Source organism: Balearica regulorum, chromosome 6 (genome assembly GCF_011004875.1).
Source record: "Balearica regulorum gibbericeps isolate bBalReg1 chromosome 6, bBalReg1.pri, whole genome shotgun sequence".
NCBI classification, from domain to species: domain Eukaryota; kingdom Metazoa; phylum Chordata; class Aves; order Gruiformes; family Gruidae; genus Balearica; species Balearica regulorum.
In genome coordinates this window covers 6,443,780-6,462,948 of record NC_046189.1, presented here as the reverse complement: position 1 = coordinate 6,462,948, position 19,169 = coordinate 6,443,780, and the positions used below count along the sequence as shown (strand labels likewise).

At 37.2% G+C, this 19,169-nt stretch overlaps 1 protein-coding gene across 2 annotated transcripts in view; it reads left to right on the top strand.

The window, feature by feature from the left end:
- NCKAP1 (NCK associated protein 1) overlaps positions 1–18,714 on the top strand; it is a 61,213-nt gene extending 42,499 nt beyond the window's left edge. For both annotated transcript variants that reach the window (XM_075756124.1, XM_075756123.1), the window contains 8 exons: positions 3,217–3,310; positions 4,042–4,124; positions 4,561–4,641; positions 8,607–8,700; positions 10,398–10,514; positions 14,313–14,422; positions 17,058–17,147; positions 17,752–18,714. In XM_075756124.1, the coding sequence (XP_075612239.1) occupies positions 3,217–3,310; positions 4,042–4,124; positions 4,561–4,641; positions 8,607–8,700; positions 10,398–10,514; positions 14,313–14,422; positions 17,058–17,147; positions 17,752–17,868 (786 nt within the window). In that variant the 3' untranslated portion in view covers positions 17,869–18,714. The remainder of the gene's footprint in view (positions 1–3,216; positions 3,311–4,041; positions 4,125–4,560; positions 4,642–8,606; positions 8,701–10,397; positions 10,515–14,312; positions 14,423–17,057; positions 17,148–17,751) is intronic.
- Positions 18,715–19,169: the final 455 nt, after the last annotated feature.

Here is a 19,169-nt window from a genome sequence, read left to right as displayed (position 1 = left end):
CTCTTTCTGGAAAGAGGTTTTAATAAATTTAATAAGGTGTATTACTTTCCCAGGGTAGTCATACTATTAAAATGCCACTAATTGGCATATATTTGCTTTTCATATGCTTTTACTCTTTTAGTGTCATTTCCAAATTTAATTCCAAGTTGTTAATACATCTCATCATCTTCAATTTATTTAATCTCTAATTACAATAAGGAGGGGTTTGTAACTATTCATGTATGCTGTGTTTTTAAAAATGCACATGAATACTTAAGAGATCTAAGGAACTTTCTTTTTTTTTTCCTGAAACAACAAATTTTTACTATTATTAGCATACTAGGCCTTTAAAAGTGTGTGTTTTTAATATATTCCATGGTACAATTTCAAAGATCTTGTTCTCTCTGTAAACATTGTGAATTCTGGTGCTACTGAGTTGCGAGGCTGTACGATGCCCTAAAAGATATGAAGCCTTTACTCAGTGTGGCAGCTCAAGGAGAGGGGCTGCTCCTGCTTTCCAAGCTGCCGCAGCAAAACCTGAGTGAGCAGCTGGGCAGGGTAATTGATTCCTTATGCCCGTGCCAGTTTTTGAGTTTTAGGACGAGCCTTTCCAGGTGAGAACGCTATGATTTTAAGGTTAAATTCTGCAACTGCTGGCTATGCACAAAGTGACATCTGTCACATTTCAAGTAAAACATAAAGCCATTGGGCAGATGTTTGTTGGTCGCGGCTGTCTTTGTCCGCTGACTGTGGAGTTGCCATACTTCCTCAAAATCAGCACCGTTGCTATTGTAGCTCTGTGTATTTTTTTACAAAGCAACTTCAAATTGTCTCTGAGATTTGTTGTTTGCTGATACTGCTAAGGATGAGCAGAACATAACGTAGATCCACATGCACATGACCGCATATTTGGAGGAAAGAAAGTAATAAAATGTTCATCTCTTTGGCTGAGATGCAGTTGGCTTAGCGAGAGAGCACTAAGAAACATCTGTGTTTGGGGGAAGGAAGCAACAAGAGGGATAGAATGGGGAATTTATTAAGAGTAGGGTTCAACACACTTGCTCTGCTTCCCGCAGTGGGACCAGGTGGTGGTTTTATATCTGAAGTTTAAGGTTGGGGCGAGGAGGGGAAGTTGGCCTCATCTAAGCAACTATTTGAACTGTATTCCAGCCTGTTCCTTTTAAATCTTAAACTAATATGCTGGTTATTTTTTGTAAAGCTGAAAGTTTGACTCAATAACAATGTGCGTGGGCTATTGCCTTCAGTCTTGCATTCTGGAGAGCTTTGAGGGATTTAAATGAAAATGTCACACATCTGCCAAGTTCTGATACATCAGTCGGTTTAAAATCGCCCATCTCTATTTCAGTGCAAACCAATCTTGCGTTGGCTTTCAGCATGCAAGTACATCTTGTGTGCCTATGTGTGAGCACGCGTTCTTGGAGGTGGTTAGTTGGCTACATCTTGGACAGCTTATTTCTTTCTTGCTTCTCACTGAAGATGAGAAGAAAGAAAGTGGGAAGACGGGGTGGATTATGGATAGACTTGAGGCTATGGAAATAGCACGACCATGACACAATGTAATTGAATCTGAGAGGTCTGAGCTGTTGGGCAGATCCGCTTTGCGCAGGATATTTGACTAGGAGGTGGGAGTAAATGCAGACCACCGCTTATTTCATAGCAGCATTGTAGTTTAAGTTGTGTTGGGTTTTTTCTCCTCCTGTGGTCACAGGAATACTTACTCTGAAATTTAAATTCCCTGCTTGCCAGTTGCTATGTTTTGCCCTGTTTTCAGTGTGAGCTGAAGCAAAATAAAGTAAAACTACTAAAGCAGTTAGCAAAACTGTCAAAGGCCAAATGTTCTCAGATCCTTAGCAGTAGATTCCTGAAGGTATGTCTCTTAGATTTTTTTTTTTATATGTTATATCTTAAATTATGTTCCAGGCTTATAATGGCCTCTGCATCTGATGAATAGTAGTTCTTCCTGCTCCCTCCTCATTGCTCCTTTTGTTTGTGCTGCCTAGTAGTTAAGGTGGATTGGAATGCATCCACTTGAAAAATAGAGCAATTAATAATCACTTTGGAAGACCACCCCCTATCCAGAATATCTTGTTTTCTTCCTCCATCTTTCATCTTTTCTACCTTGATATTGTTTAGTATACGAAGCACTAAAGTCTTCTTTAAAAGAAGGGAAACTCTCCTTCATTTAATGTTCAGAAGCACACAAGATAATCTAAATTTTCTTAACTACTGGGTGTCGTCTACCTGAAGAGAGATAATAATCATATTTTCCATTTCTGAAATAGGGTACTTTGCACTCAGACTGCAAAAAAAATTTTTTTTTTGTAAGAGTGAAGTACCTATTTCTTGCTGGAAGAGAGTTTAAAAATACTACTTGGCACAACCTAAGTTCCTCAGCTAGCAAGAAACACTTTTAGAATTTGACATTTCATAGAGATGATTATGCAATCTCTGTAATTTAAATCTGATACATACTTGGAGAATGATTGCAGGAAAGTTATTACATTTACCCTAATGCTGCAAGTTGCATGTATGAGAGCTGTTACGAATTAGAAACACAGAAACAGACACACATTTTCTTTTTTTTTTTTTTTCAAACTGACATGAAAAATACTGAACTTGAGTTCAACTATTTCAGGCTAAGGTGTTGGGACTTGAATGAATGTCTTTGGTTTTATTTTATATTGTAATGGAAGAAAATTTCAAGTAAACTGCACCGAGGTTTCACAGTCTGACTCTTACACTCTTTGTTCCATTTTTCAATTTTACCAACGTTAAATTTCTAATCCTTACAGCATAACTAGTGAAAGGAACAACCCAAAAGAATGGATTACTTTGTGAATCTCCATTTTTATTTATATATGTATACTTTTCTGAAAAAAAAGCTAAATACCATGAAGAGCTATTGTTTGGTTTTGCTGAGTTTCATTCCCTTGTTTTAAGAAGTTGTACACATTGCCAAATATAAAAATCATGTTCCATATAAAAATCATTTTCCAAGTGGTATCTAACCCTCTGCTTTTTGACTCAGAGCTCGCTTCTGGGTAGAGTAGGCCCAATGATAATACTGATACTGTAGTCCCATGAAGAACACAGTGTGTACATCTGTATTCCATGAGTTTAATTGCCTCTCTGCGGGACTGAAATATCCTAAGCCGTGCGTTTATCCTGTTAACATACTGAAATCAATAGCTGACCTGACTCCTTGCTTCTTTTTAGAAACTTGTGGTGGAGAACGTTGAAGTTCTAACGCAAATGAGGACCAGCTTTGACAAGCCAGACCAGATGGCAGCACTCTTTAAAAGATTATCATGTGAGTAACTAGCAAGGTCCTACTAAATATATAGAATTGTTTTTTAACTTCATTATTGTAAAGAAAATGGGGAAAAAATAATTTCTTTATGTTAAGTATACAGAAGCAGGAAAATATATGTGAGCTCGTATAAACTGATGCATCTTTTCAAAAGTTTACAGTCTTCTCATGTACAGGCAGAATGAGATTTCAGTGTTTCAGGGCACTATAGTGGTGATGAGTTTTGTGCATCTTTTCAGGGATGATAACACACAGCTATAGCAACAGTAATCTGCAAACTGGGTGCGTAGCTGTAGAATAGAAAATACAGGCTCTTTTGATGCACATTTCTGATTTGATTCCATCATAGTGTAAATTACTGCATTCTTCAAAAGGATTTTTACGTGTAACTAGCATAAGAATTTGTTTTTAACAAAAATAATTATTATAGAGACACACTTGTGGCCTTAAGAAAACACAGTACTAGTATTACACACAACTGACAATACTGGATGCTAACAGGGTTCATTCCACTAAGTGGTTAACAGGATACTACTTCTACTGGAAATCCTGTTGTCAGCTTAGATATAAAAACCTGCTTCAGCACTGTTTATTTTGGCTCTTTTAAGGAATGCCATTGGTTCAGTACCTTGTTTTTGCAGTATTTTGTTGATTGTTTTCTTTCTCTTTTTTGAAGAATTGAGCTTGTAAACAGGTTCTTGTTCATTATTGCTCTTCTCCTTTCTCTTCAGCCGTTGACAGTGTTTTGAAGAGAATGACGATTATTGGTGTTATCTTGTCTTTTCGGTCATTGGCACAGGAAGCGCTTAGAGATGTAAGAAATAACTGAATATCTTCTAAATAATTTTCTTTGTATTTAGTTTAATGGAACTATAAGGTATTTGAAGCTTCACTGTTTAGAAACGCTACCTCTTGAAAGGTTGGCATATGGATGAAATGGCAATACTCAGTCATAACTGAAGTTTGAATTGCAAGTTGGGGGGGGGGATCTACTTCTCTTGAGTACTGTTCAGAGAAATGTTAGAATAAAACATACAGGTTTTAATTTGAGCATGCCTCTCAATGTTTTCTGTGTTTAGTACATTTTAAAAGCTTACATTTCACTTGGTAAACAGCTTGATTTTGAGTATATTAGGCTCTAATGTCTTAAATCTGCAAAAAAAATCATATGCATAAAATAAAAACTCTGTAAGTCCAGTAAAATAATGGGAAGTATTTTTTCTCATTTTGTATGTGTTTGTGTGTCTTAGGTCTTATCCTACCACATTCCTTTCCTTGTAAGTTCCATCGAGGACTTTAAAGATCACATTCCGCGAGAGACTGACATGAAGGTAATGTTTGGCCCAAAAGGTGATGGAGTAATTTTTGGAGTTTGCTGAAAATATGTAAGGGCAAGACTTTCATAGTGTGAAAAATCCAGAAACAACACCCTTTTTTGCAGGGTTGTTTTTTTTTCGAAGAGCTAAGTAGGTGTACATCTGCAGCCTTCTGATGTTTTATCAAGTGTTAAGAATAAGTGATGAAGGGAAGAATACTGAGCTGCTTCATTGTGTGAGCAGCATAACTGGTAGAACTAAATGTTTCAACCACTCTGTGTACGTGGTTGGAACTCTATGTATGTAATAGCTACGAGGTTGATTTTTACCTTAAATTGAGAATTCTCGTGAACCCACCATCTGAAATGCTTGGAAAAAAGTTAGCAGCTTAAGTAAGGTGTCTTGCTTCTCAATGGCAGTATGGTTCCACCCAAAACCCCTTGTCGGTACATCATGTGGCTTCTGGGCACATAGGCGCAGTAGCTGCAGCATAGCTGTTTTTTTAATCTCTTGTTGCAGCTTGGAGCCCATAAAGATTTGCAAGCTTCTTAATAATGTTGTGGCAATTTGATTTGCACAAAATGTGTAGGGGGATATACACTGCACAACTCTGAATTCACTTTTACAGAAACAATTTTTTAGAAATCTGCTCTTGAGCAAAGTATGGTTTTTGAGGGCTGGAATACATTGTTTCTGAATTTGAAGTTTACATTTTGCTGTTTACTCTTGAGGAAAAAGAAACTTAAGTTCTGTTGTGTATAAAGATTCACTATATAAATAAAAATATCCTTCCTCTTTTTAAAAGTACGTTGCAAGAACAGTTCAGAGTCCGTTATGGTGGGCTTCATGATTTCAGAAGACGTGGTTTAGCAGTGTCTAACAATGCGTCAGAGGTTGCATGAAGAACATAAATTACTGAAATTTCATATGTATGCTATTTCATTCCAAAATATAATCACATGCTCTCTGAAACTTGCAATGCTGAGAAGCCAGCCATGAATGTTTGATGTCCCAGAAAACATTGACATTCATACCACAATAGAGGAATTCTATGGAAATGCTATGGAAAATTAACTTTAAGAATACTGGCTCATGATAAAAATTGTGTAAAAATTATGTATGTTGCCTTAGCGCTTCTCAAGAAAAGCCTTTCTAAAAGTCTCACCAATAGTTAGAGAAAATCGTTGATCATGAAAGTATCATGTTCCATTATTGAACTTGAGAAATCAGCACACAGATGAGGAGGGAAGTTCACCACTTACTTTGCCTGATCTTTTCAGAAAGCATCCTACAGCCTCTGGTATCTGAGGGGTGCTGAAAAATAGGGTAGGATCAAGGCTGCAGCAGTATTTTACCACTGATATTTTTTAAGCTGATGATAACGGATCATTTTAAACATCTCAATGGATCTCAAAAGACATCACTGAACTTGTTTGTGTCAACAGATACAGTGAAGCATAGTATTTGCTGCTTCTCTTCTGGAAGTCACTGGAGTAATTTGTAGTCACTGGAATAATTGGATGGCAAAAAAAGCTATTTGCTGCTAAATAGAACTATGCTGAGGACTGTTCTCTGGCTCATGCCACGTAGCACCACCTAGTTCCATGAGCTTCACCTAATATTTGGCTGTTGGCCTTCTCTGGGCCTACTGTAGTTCTGCTGTGATTCTTAAATATACCTGTTTTGTGTGTGTTTTTCCTAGCTCAAAGTGTCTGAAATAAATTCTAAGTGCTGTGGTACTGTCCACCATGCTGGTGCTTGCGTGAAGCCAACCATAGATGTCACGTCTTGTGGTGTGGCATGATGCCATGTAGGCTTGTTTTAGAGCACATAGCTCTCATGGATGATGTTGGAGGACTGTGCGTGGAGAAGGAGCCAAACCTGTGTAGTCTTGCCCATAGTGCCTACTGGGAATACTGGGAACTCTGGCATGTGCTACCCTGCAACTCTGCCAGAGCTTTGTCTTGAAACAGCTTGTTGGAAGGGCCAGAACTGTGCTATGAGCCTGCTAACAATTAAGCCCTGTGGACAATCAGCAGCTCATTGTCTGAGCTTTCTCCTGGCCTTGTCACATACAGCAGTGCAATTACAGGCAACAAGGGCTTCTCTTGGGACTGTTTAACCCCCGCGGGGAACTGAGCACCAGGCAGCCACTCGCTCACCCCAGACAGTTTAATAGGATAACAAAGGAAAAGAATAATAATAATAAAATTCTATATATACAGTAATAAGATATATAAAATATATAGCAAACAAGTGATGCACCACTGCAATTGGTCACCACACGTGAAAAACCCCAATGCCCAAGTCTGTTTCCAAGCAGCGATCCCACCTCCCGGCTGGCTTCCCCGGTTCCATCCGGACCACGACATTCCATGGCGGGGAATATCCCTTGGCCAGCCTGGGCCAGCTGTCCTGGCTGTGCTCTCCGGCTTCTTCTGCACGTGGCCGGGCATGAGAGGCTGAACAGTCCTTGACTTAGTGGAGGCACCACAACTACCCAGCATCAGCTAAAAACATCAGTGTGCTATCAACGTTATTCTCATCCTAAATCCAAACCACAGCACTGTGCCAGCTGCTAGGAAGAGAATTAACTCTATCTCTCCAAAAACCAGGACAGGGACAATAAGGTAGACTTCTTTTTCTTAAATGAAGGCATGTCAACAGATGGATTTTACAAGGCTTTGTGCAGTTGTCCAATTGGCCATATTTTAGGGCATAACAACATAGTAATTTCCTCTATACTGAATTTACCAAGCAAAGCATAAATAGCTTTAAAGCTGCTGATGAAATAAATACTTGTTATGAAATGTTATTTTTATTTTAGTGTCCCTGAAACTTAGGATTTAGGATGACTGGCAAAATGGGGAATTGTTCTTATTTTATTTGGTTATTTTTTAATATTAAATTGTTGGGATGTCTATACAGGCTTTTAAAAACAGGCTTGCATTTGTTCCACTGTTGCACCTTAACCAGTTTGTAGTGAACCAGCTCCCATCCAGAGGCACTGTAATTCTTTTCATGCAGGACTGTACAGAAGCTACTGTCATCTGTCCTGCTGACGACATGGCACTTTGCAAACAAAATGTATGCTTTTCATATCAGAACTTGCCATCGGGTAGCCAGGCTGGAGCACACGAATAAGAATAATCTGCACGATATCCCCTATGTGCAGCTGAGCAGCTATATGTGAGAATTTATGGGCGAAGTGTGAAACTCCTCAATTTTTAATGGCAGTAAGACACATTTTAGCATTTCCTGTAGTCCTCTGTATTTGATATAAACCTGCTTTTGCAGACATTCATCTGAACTACAGCTTCAGATATGTTGTCCAAAATGTAAACTGGGAAAAGAGAGGACAACCTTGTTGGAAATTTTTTAATGGCAATAGAAGGTACAGCCTGGGACAGGCTGGAAAATGGAATATATTTCAAGATGTTCTTAGTTCCTGCAAGCGTGAGGGAACTTAAAGTCTAATTCTTGGCACTTGGAATCACTGCACACTGAATCTGTATCAAATCTGACTGTTGTAAGATTTCTCTTCTGCCTTACTCTAATATTTCATGACTTTTGGCTTTTGTCTAAAAATGCTGTTTGCAGATGTTAGCTGATACTGTAGAGCTGGTAGAGAAAATCTGTTGGTTTATTTTGAGCTGTAAAGAAGAATGTAGAAACAGCTAATTGGAAGCCAGGATGTTTGCTTTGGAGGTAATGTAGAAAAGTATACAAGCTCTGTTTGGCTTGACAAAAAGAAATTATAATCTAGCACACAAAGTACTGACCCAGCTGTTCAATGGAGGTTAGAAACAAACAAAAATCTAGTCTCTTTATCTTGTTTTAGCCAAGTCTCTGAAATTCCTTAGCGCCTCAAACTCTAATATGAACATTTTAAACATGACAGCAAAAATGCGCTTCATCATGCTGGCACAAAAAGCATTCAATGTTGTCTTTTTTGTAATTGCCTTTCTTCTGGTCCTCAGGTGGCAATGAATGTATATGAACTGTCATCAGCTGCTGGATTGCCTTGTGAGATTGATCCTGCCTTGGTCGTAGCACTGTCTTCCCAAAAGTCAGGTAAGAAGTTACAACTTAAAAAATGTAAGTGTTAAAAAAAAAAAAACCAACACCAAAACAACCACCAAGCAAAACCGAAAAAACCCACAAAACAACAAAAAACCCCAACCAAAAAGCCCTAAAGGGAGCAAAAAAATAAATGCACCCAGGCATGAAAGTGTTTAAAGTGCTAGGAGACTTCTGTATCTTGAGTCCTTTGTATTCCTTCAATGAACTTCATAAATGGCATAAGAACGTGAATTATTTATGCCTGCTGCCTACTGATGTGTTAGCTTGAGAATCTTTTCAACCACATCTGAATTACTTGTTGACTCAGAAAAGAATAACTAGATGTTGGAGTACTTTAATAGCTAATGGTGAAAACTGCTGTAATTTGAGGACAATGAAAATAGGAGTGGATTGTGAACGACTGCGGACAGGATCGGTTCTGCTGTACAGGTCTGTAACGAACCTGTGCCACGTAAGTAGGCGTGAGCAGCTGAAACGCCAGCTGAATAAAGCACTTCATCATGAATTTCACAACATTGTGTTACCAGTGTGTTATACAAGTGTTAATGTGGAGCTTACAAGGGGAAACATGGTAAAATAAACATGTTAATGTTCTAGAATGTATAGTGCTTCGTCTTATGTGCTTTAAAGCACCGCTGTCTAAGGTTTTCACTTTGTTTACTCTGGCAGGTTTGAAGGCATGAATTAGGACTCTTCTGTGCTTTTTGACAGTCTTCAGCTTTATTCCCCATCTTCCTTACTGAGTGCTTCATTGCCCTTTCTTTTTTCCCTGTGTGTAATGGGTAGTTAATGTTATAATCAGATTGTGAATACTTTAAATGCTACCTACGTTTTTTTTTCTTGCTTTAATAGTAGTTATTTTGGGAGCAGAAAATAGTTAATTCCAAGGGGCATTCTAATATTCAAACTTAAAGGTCAAGCACAATTTCTTTATGTACCTTAAAAAAAAAAAAAGTGTATTTGTTTTATAGGCATTATATGTATAATATACGTTGGTATATCTTTGGACAATAGCTACTATCTGAAATGGCATTTTAAATAGATGATTATCATGTGGTACAGCTGTGAAATGTTTAAGCTGGGTGAACAAGACAGGGAATTTTTGTCTATTTTCATGATTGGTTAGGATCTTGTATTTTGATCCTTATCCTTGTGTTTTGAAGTATTTTGCTTTTAGTAATTCATTTTGCACAGATGTAAGTACTGTATTTCACCAACTTTTGACTTGTTTTTAAACTAATCTTACGCTAAGGTGTGGTGATGCCGCTGTTTTTGAAAACGCAAGGGTTTAGTGTGAATTGAGGTGAGTGCCCGTTGCCTTCTGCTCATTTACCAAAGGGCGAGTGCAAGAGAAGCTCTCCTCACCTCAGAGCAAGAACTGGATTTACACCACCACGTAAAAATACTATTCTGCTCAGCATATTAAAGTCTTAGTTACTAAATAGGGTGGCAGCGGCTCACCTTCATTTTTGTGGATAACAAGCTGGGTATTTTGAAGCTCCACCCTGTGTCTTCTGGCAAGGACTGACATAATATTCCTCCTTTCACAATACAGACATTGACTTTGTTATTGATGGGTTTAAATTTCGGTTTGGTCAAACACTTTATATTCTAAGCTACCTGCAGTTGAAAGGAGATACTTTAAGATGACTTCTTTTTAATTAAAGAACTTTGGTTTTGTTTTTTAGAAAACATAAGTCCAGAGGAAGAATATAAAATTGCTTGCCTTCTCATGGTCTTCGTGGCAGTCTCCTTGCCGACTTTGGCTAGCAATGTGATGTCTCAGTATAGCCCCGCCATTGAAGGTAATGTAAAGTCACCTAAATATTTGCTGTGAATGCTTTCTTCATAATAGTCCTGGTAGTTCCTTGAATACTTTTGCTTTAAACATTTATTTACTTTTTTCTAGTGGACAAAATTTAAAAATCAGTTAGTCCTAATCCAGGAAAGTTCTTCTGAAAGTTAGTTACTTTAAAAAGCATTTACTTAACTCTTGTTCAGATAATTTTCTGTGAAAAATGAATCTTCTACTTGAGATTTTCATAACAGCTCAGATACTGTAGGGGGCAATCTTGTCCTAGTATGTGGAATTGTTAGAGCATACATTTACATTAATTAGTGAAAGACTTATCTAATAGTATAGATGTTTTAGTAATCTTTACATTGGCTTTGGGCCACACATACAAGGTGTCTTTTCTATATTTAACACGCTGTTTATGTTACTAAGCATAAAATTTTGAAAACAGAATCTGGAAGGTGTAAGCTGTGAACAGAATTATATCCTACGCAGTAGCTGAACTTATTTAAAAAAAAAAAAAATCTTTGCCTCAAGGAAATTCTTTGCATGTAATCCACCAAAAAAAAGTTCCTTTCAGACAAAATTAAGTTGAAAAAAAAAAAAAAAGACTGACAAAACTGTTCCAATACACACAAAAGTCACCTTTCAGCTGTTCAAGCTATTCCCTTTGTGAAGTGTAGCATGGCTCATATAAAAGACCGTGTTTATTCTGTATCCATTTACTGGTCCGTTTACTGGTCACACTGGGGTTTTTGTGTTTTGGTTTTTTTTTAAAGTTGCATTATTTTTAACCCAGTCAAAAATTAACTCACAAAGAATGTCTAAACTGACTTCTGAAAAATTAAAGTCCTAGGAAAAGACCAAAGATTCTGAAAGTCTTCTATGTCATTTAGTGTAGCATGCAGATCACATCTTTTTAAGAGACTTAAGATTGTTGTTTTAAATTGGGTTAATTAACGTTTTCTTCAGTTTTGAGAGATTAGGGATTTGTTAACTCTAGTTTCATTCTAAACTAATAGTGTAGCCTTTTGCCAATTGTGAAAAAGTTGGATAAATCTCTGATGCAATGAGTAGAACTTGAACATTGATTTGAAAAGTTATGAATTTTAATGTTAACAGCTTTTTCTGATGACTAGGGAGAACAATCTGTAACCTGCAGAGTTGTTTCGTGTTATCTGCTCTCATAGCATTTCTACAGCTTTTTGCAAGCTTTTTCAAAGTCATGATGGCTGAATGAAAATCTCAGAATATAGGCAAGAGCAGGGAATATCCAAGGTGATTGGTGAGGGGCATGGGTAGAACCTTGTTTGTTAAAGGACAATCAGGATGGTTCTCTTAACTCAGTCCAAATGAACTTGCTTGTGTGTGCTTAAGACCACATCTCTTAAATATTACTTGTTTATAGTTTTGTAAAAGAAACTCTGGAAGAACTTTCTGGTACCATTTTCTCCTTCAAAAGCATCTTACCTACTGTAGAGTCTCAAAACTCATACTGTTTGCCAGGGGGACGGTACTAAAAGTTTTTAACAGTGATTATATTTTCACATTCACCCCTCTGCACGTTTATTTTTGAGAACATGAGTGAGGCTAGCTAGAGGTTCTCCACGTTAGATCTCCTGCAGGTTTGCCTTTCTAGAACTCTCCTCTCTTCCAAAGACCCTCTTAAGTCCTTAGGTACTCAGCAAGCTGAAGCAACAGATAATTCTTATGTTCTGCCTGTTCTATATCATGTAGCTTAAATATTCCAGTTTCTGTGAATTCATTTACGTTCAGTAACCCTTAAAGTGAAGCCAGGCAAAGCCTTGTTTCAAAGTGGGTTCTTAAAGTAAGTACAGTTAATCTCTTAAAACTGTGACTGGAGAGAAATTACATCTAGAACTCAAGCCCGTATTAGGAGTTGCTACGGATTTTATGAGATGTGGCCTCTGTATTATGTAATTCTTTACTGAGTGGGCTCTTTTTTATTGAGAGGAAGAGAGTCTGGCAAAACGAATACATAAAATGTGTTCACTCTACAAAAATAACTGAACAAACAGAATAGACTTTGTCAATCCTTGCATAATATTACTTTTTCCTTGTGTTCTGTCCTTATTGTAGAACATCTGGCTTTAGACGCTTAATATAGATACTATTTCCAGAATGAGAACTTAATAAATACTATTTTTTTATGAAGTAAATTCCTTGGACAAATCCTGAATTTATCCGTCAACAAGTAACAGATTTGAAGGAGTTTCAGCTTTCTAATCTGGCAAGACATACCTGCCAAATACAGACAGTTCTTGGACAGCTGTAGCAATGTCTGCATTCTCTCTGCCCACTGCAAGATCAAGCCTGTTCCTTCCACTAGCTCCAGATAAAGGCTCAGACTCTCACAGGCCTTTACTTTTGTTCCCAGCAAGAAATCTGAACTGCTAGTCAAATATCAGGCTAGAGGACTGATTTATTGTCTAGAGGCTAGAATAGAAGACTAGTCTGCAAGAGACGTTGAAATAGTTGAAAGCCGTCATAGGCTGGAAGATAATTGCTTAGTTGAATTCCCTTGCTGATGCTTTCTCGAGTCTCTGAGACATAAAAATGAAGTCACTTCAAAAACAAGTATAAACTTAAATCAGCAGAATTAAGCAGAACAGCTGTTCTTGACTGGTGTTCAAGAAAAGTGGTGATTTTTTTTTTTTTGGACAAGCATATTCATGCAACAATATCTAATTAAAAAAAAAAAGAGGTGGAGGATCAGCTCTGGGGGGGCCTGCTGGTGGAGATCCACAGGGATCTTTGCTGGGACCTACTAGTCAGTATATTCATAGACCACCCAGATGGAGGAGTGAAGAGTGAGGTGAGAAAATGTTCAGATCATGCAAAGTTATTGGGGGTATCAGAGGAGTAAAGAACTCCAGATAGGTATCATGACACTGAGTAAATTGGGCAATAAAGTGACAGAGAAAATTCATTTTAAGTAAGAAATGAGGGGAAAGTAATTTTTCTCGTGTGAAGTGATGGGGTCTAGCTGACCTCATTATTCAGGCATGATCTTGGAGTTATGATAAATGACTGAAAAAATTACCTCAGTGCTCAGCAATGGGCAAAAAGAATCAGTAAGAATCTGCAGTGTTTGCGTGCTTGAATGCTTGCCAACGCCTTCAAAGACCACCTCCTTTTCGTATGCTAGCGCTTTCCCAGAGTATTTCCCCACGTGTCTATTAATTTTAAAGTGGTCCATTTGAGTTAATTTGCCTAGAAGAGATATCAGGCTTACTGAGCAGCAGTTCTTCTGCTCTCTTTGCAGACTGGTGTCGTTTAATCACCTTCCAGGCCCCTGAAGCCTAGGTGAATTTCAGGCAAGATGTTATGTACAGCAATTACTTGTTCTTGAGTTCCTGTAGATGTCTCGGGTGAATGTTGTCTGGGCGTGATGACTTGTTTGTTTACTCAGAGAAGAGAAAAACAGCCAAATAGCTTGAAAAAAATCCTGCTTGCGCGTGTCTTTTTAGCCTGGTCAAGTGGGAATATTCTCGAGTTTTGTAGAAACCAAATAAACTTCCAGTATATTCTTTTTCCTTATTTCCAAAAGCCACAGGGATCTTTGTCGGGTTGTTGTGACCATTACAGCATTCGGAAGGGACATCTGTACTTCTGGTGGCTTCCCTGATACCTAGTTCAGTGGGAAAGAGTGCTTTGCTCCCCTTGTGTAAGATGCTAAAAGTTGATCTTTTATTGTGACAAGTCTGTTTACTCTTTGGTGATACTTTCCAAAGAATACTGTCATTTTCAAAGATGATGCTGAGGTAATTTGTATGTTTTTATTTAGGGCATTGCAACAACATTCATTGCTTGGCAAAAGCTATCAACCAGATTGCTGCAGCTTTATTTACCATCCACAAGGGAAGCATTGAAGACCGTCTTAAAGAATTTTTGGCCGTATGTATAACTTCATTTCTAGAGTCTTTTAGCCTCTAAAAAGAGGGGAACTCTCACCCCCTAATGCCCCTCAATCCGTTTGATATACAGTGTATCTTGTGCAGTGCTGTCATGAAATTATCAATGTGTTTGTCATTGCATTACCTTTTGCGGTGCCAATCAGCCATGAGTAATCTTAATCATGAGGGCATACTATAGAGATTTAGATCAGTATGGATGAGTATTGATTAACCAAGACTTATTCCAATAGCAATATTGCTTCATAATGCTTGTAATGTTACTTACTTTCCTGTAGCTATAGATTGCAGAGACACTAAAGTTATTGTATAATACAGTGTTGATTTTGATTAGGAGAAAATCAGGTGTGGGTTAGTTACTTTTTGAAGTCTAGCAATATGTTAAAATTCATGTCTTTAACAAGAAAAATATTGATTGACCTCAGGAAGTATTTTCAAATTCAGGTGGAAAATGTAATCTTAATTTGGGATGCAATGCAATTGATTCCGTATAAATCTGGTTTTGGTGCCGAGAGAGAAAAGCATATTGTTAATACAAGTCTATATGTAGATCAAAATTAGTAGTAGTCCTTTAGCAATAGTCAGCTCTGTGTGACGTTGGAAAGTAACAGTAGTAAATCAGTACACATGTTGTAATTGTTTTTTCAGTATAATCCTTAGTATTTTAGCACATATCCATGACTGGAAAAAGAAATGTGCAATGTATATAAAGCCAAGAATCTGTCTAGCGGACTTTTCCCATGATGTGTTGGACTCCTTAGTTTATCTTTTCAAAGGAGGTAACTCCAGAGTGGCTTTCGAGTTGTACCTTTTGACATGCCTGTCTTTCTTAAACAGTAACTGCCTGATAGTGCTGTGCTGCAGAGATGTTTGGGAAGAGGAAGTTTTATGCTGCAGAGTAGGTTGAAGATCAAAGCTTCTCGAATCCTTAGTGATGCTTAGAAAAAAATCAAAAGCCCTTAGGTGGTGGTGATGCATTTGAAATACATTTTTGTTGGGCTGCTTGAGTAGAAATAGAATTTTTAAAGTGGCTCTTAATTAGCCAATATTTGAAGGGAAACTAAAGGCTAAAACGGCAGCTTTAATTTCTAAAAATTAGTACCGGTTTTGAGTGATTCTTGATTTTTGCTGTTTGGCCTTGAAACGTGAAAAAATATATCCCCCTTCCCCCTTCTTTTAGGTGCCTTACACACTTATGGGGGTGGGATAATGGGAACTTTCTGCAACTGGAAATCCACAGAAACAATTTCTATTTTTTTTTCCTTAAAAGGATCTTTCACTTCTGGAAGTTCATCGCATTTTGTAAAACAGAAAAAAACCTTTGGCCGTTGACCTTGTCTAATGCAACTGCTGGCTGTAAAAGATGAAAGAGAAATGGTTGTGTCAAGTTGCATACACTTGACAAGTGAAGGAAACCAGTATGGTTTCATGTGATAAAACCACTTTTGGTATGAGGGTTGCATTTTTTCAGTGTTTATGAACTGGTTTCAGACCATTGCTGTTACTGCACAGACCATGACTTGATGGTTCGGATATTTTGTTAATCTTTTCTTCTCTAACACCTTTTATATATCACTTAGTTTTAGCCCGAAAGAAAAACATTTCTCTTAAGAAGAAAATGTACTGCTGGGGATGATCTGCTTTCCGGTCAAAGTTAGTTAAATACGGAAAAAACTTACTAGGTTGTTTAATACTGATGAGTATGTGCTAAAATTATTTTGAAGTATGCACATTCATTTTATATTACAAATTGATTAATGATGGAATTTGTTCAGGAGGAATCTTGATTTAGATTTTAAAGCTAACATTTTAAGTTAAAATCTGTCTCTGGTAAACGTGCGTTATGCACATTGTTATTGCTTGGTGTGAGGGCGTAAGTGATGACTGTACATCTGAAAGTTGAAAAGAGGTGTTGTTTTTCAAACTTCTGTAAGGCATGACAACATGGGTTATCACTGCATCTGCAAATTAAGTATTTTACTGTGTTCTGTCATCCTGAGCTTGTAAAAACCTAAGTATGTGTTACAAGTTTCCTAGGGTACCTTTTAAAACTTGTGGGGTTGCTCATGGTATGATAAAATACTATTCATTTGCATTTAGGATGACACTTTTGCAATTAAAAATATGGTTTAGGAAGTAAAACTTAATTTGTCCTTCTATTGCAAAATGGGTATAATTTCAAACAATAAAAACTCCAATCGCTTTCAATCTTACCAAAATACATTAAGTTTATATGTGTTTTGGGAAGGACAGAGAAAGTAAGATCTTGAGCCCAGGGAAGTTCTGTCGTCATTTTCAGTAGATTTTATAATGGTCAACCAATAATTACAGCCAAAAGTTCTTTGCAATAAATTAATTTACTTTTTGTATTAAAACAGCACATACTGCTTATAAAACACTACTAGAAATAACCACAAATGGCTCACTGAGACTAAAGCCCAGTGATGGTTCGTGTGTTCCGGATTACTGGCTTTCCTGTGTCGTTCTGAGTGCACCGCAGTGTCTGTTGCCTTGGGATATTGATTCCTTCAGAAGGGTTTTGTGTGCGTGTACAACAAAATAGAAGTCGATCGATGCATTGTTTTATTTATTGCTTTGAAATATTCATTTTTATGTAGCTTGCATCATCTAGTCTACTGAAGATTGGCCAGGAGACGGACAAAACTACTACAAGGAACAGAGAATCTGTTTACCTACTACTAGACATGGTAAGCTTTTGTCTATTTTATGTGTCACTAACTTAAGGAATAGGCTTCACGTTGCGTCATTCAACGAGGGGGTTTTGGGTGACGCCTTGTGTGTTGTAGCTCATCAACCAGTGGAAATAATTTTTGTCATCCTTCCTGGCATTCTAATGTCAGAAATTAATTATTTTCATTCCCCAAAGACATACGTGCATTTTGTACCATTGTCCTTCGTTGCCTAGAACATTGTATCACTTTGTTCAGATCACTTTCATTGATCATTTAGTATGTGCCATATTAAAATGGAATTTCACTTTAAAGCAGCACTGTTCAGAGTGTGCGTGTGAGGAAACCCCTCTGCTCAGAGGGGTTTTTTCAGTATTCTGTATCTTTTGGAAGCAGTAGGACTGCTATATGGCTATATATAGGAAAGCTAAATAACTGGCTTTGAGAAGCGGTGAGTTTAAACGTGTTTCTCCCCAATGTTTAAACTTGGCATTACTTCTTTTTGTTAGGAAATCTGTGAGTGTGGTGGTGGTGCAGACCAGAAGTATCTCCACAGAATAGATTAGCAGCAGCGGGCAGTAGGTGGTGTTCTGCAAAACCTTGTGTTTCTGGTATTTTTCAGATTGTGCAGGAGTCTCCATTCCTGACGATGGATCTCTTGGAGTCTTGTTTCCCTTACGTCTTGCTGAGAAATGCATACCATGCTGTCTACAAACAAAGTGTCACATCCTCTGCCTAAGTATCTACTTACTGGAGATAAGACATAGCACGCATCTATGTGGCCTCAGTTTTATCTGTAAACTGTGGAGCTCTTTTACTTTATGGCCTGATGAACAGTTTTGTGGATTCTAAACTTTTTCCATAAAGTTGTATTTCTGATCAGTGGTTTCTTAATATGGTTGTACTACAATATAAGCTTGGTTGATTTTAGGTTGCACATTCATGGAAAAATCTTTTTTTCTCATTTCTTCCTTTTTTTTTAATTTTATTTTTTACTTTAGAGCATCAGTTATGTTTAAAAATTACTACTTCTGCTATATGTTTTTTGATATTGATCATGCAAAACAAAAATTGCTTGTTTATTTCCCAGAAGAAAAAAAATGTATTTAGTGATTATTTTAGATAGTGTAGCTTTCATCTGTGTGTAAATTATTTCATATAGGGAGAGTTATAATCTTGTACCTATTGTTCTTATTGAAAACAAATATTGGATGTGCATTTCTGTGAAGTAATTACAGCATTTCTAGTTTTATTTTGAAACATTCACCGATCTACATACTATGACACTATCTAACATTAAAAATGTTATAGGACTGCTTATCCTTCAGACAGCGATCCTCTCCCGATACTCTTAAACAACAGCAAGTGGTGTTGTTTGTATAAAGCATAGTGGAAATTTTTTTTAAACTAACTTCTGTGGTGCCCTGTTGGCATTAACACTACCATTGTACCCTGCTGTATAATAAACATTCTTACACATTTATCACATGTTGATAAAATGTTAGCCCTTAACCACTTTTTATATGTTTTAAATTTTTGAAATTCAAGTGTACCTTCCATAACATACAATAAACACTAGACTGTATTATCTGTAGGTGAATTTATTTTTAATATAAATGTTATCCTAGTATTTTAAGCTTAAACTGTGCTGTTGTGCATTGATTTACATCTCACAGTTCATTAAATATCAATCCTTAGAGCTTTTATGTGAAGACTTCTTTTAATCCTTCACCTTTTGGCTTCTGCGATAGTGAATCTTGTAAAAAGTTGGAAGAAGGAATTAAAAACAATGTAAAAAGTGTCAGTTCAGTGCCATTATCCTTTAAATCTTAATTTTACGTAATTCAACCAGAAAAGCGTTTATGTAGTACGTAGCAATGCCAGTTGTACCCATAGAAATAAGCATGTTGTTAAAGTATAAAACTCGAAATAATCATAAAACAGGAGAGTGTTGCTAAAACCGTAACATCAGACATTACTGAGACAGATATATAATAGGCCTTTTTTTATCAGTCGTGCAAATTGGCGTGCAGGATAGCG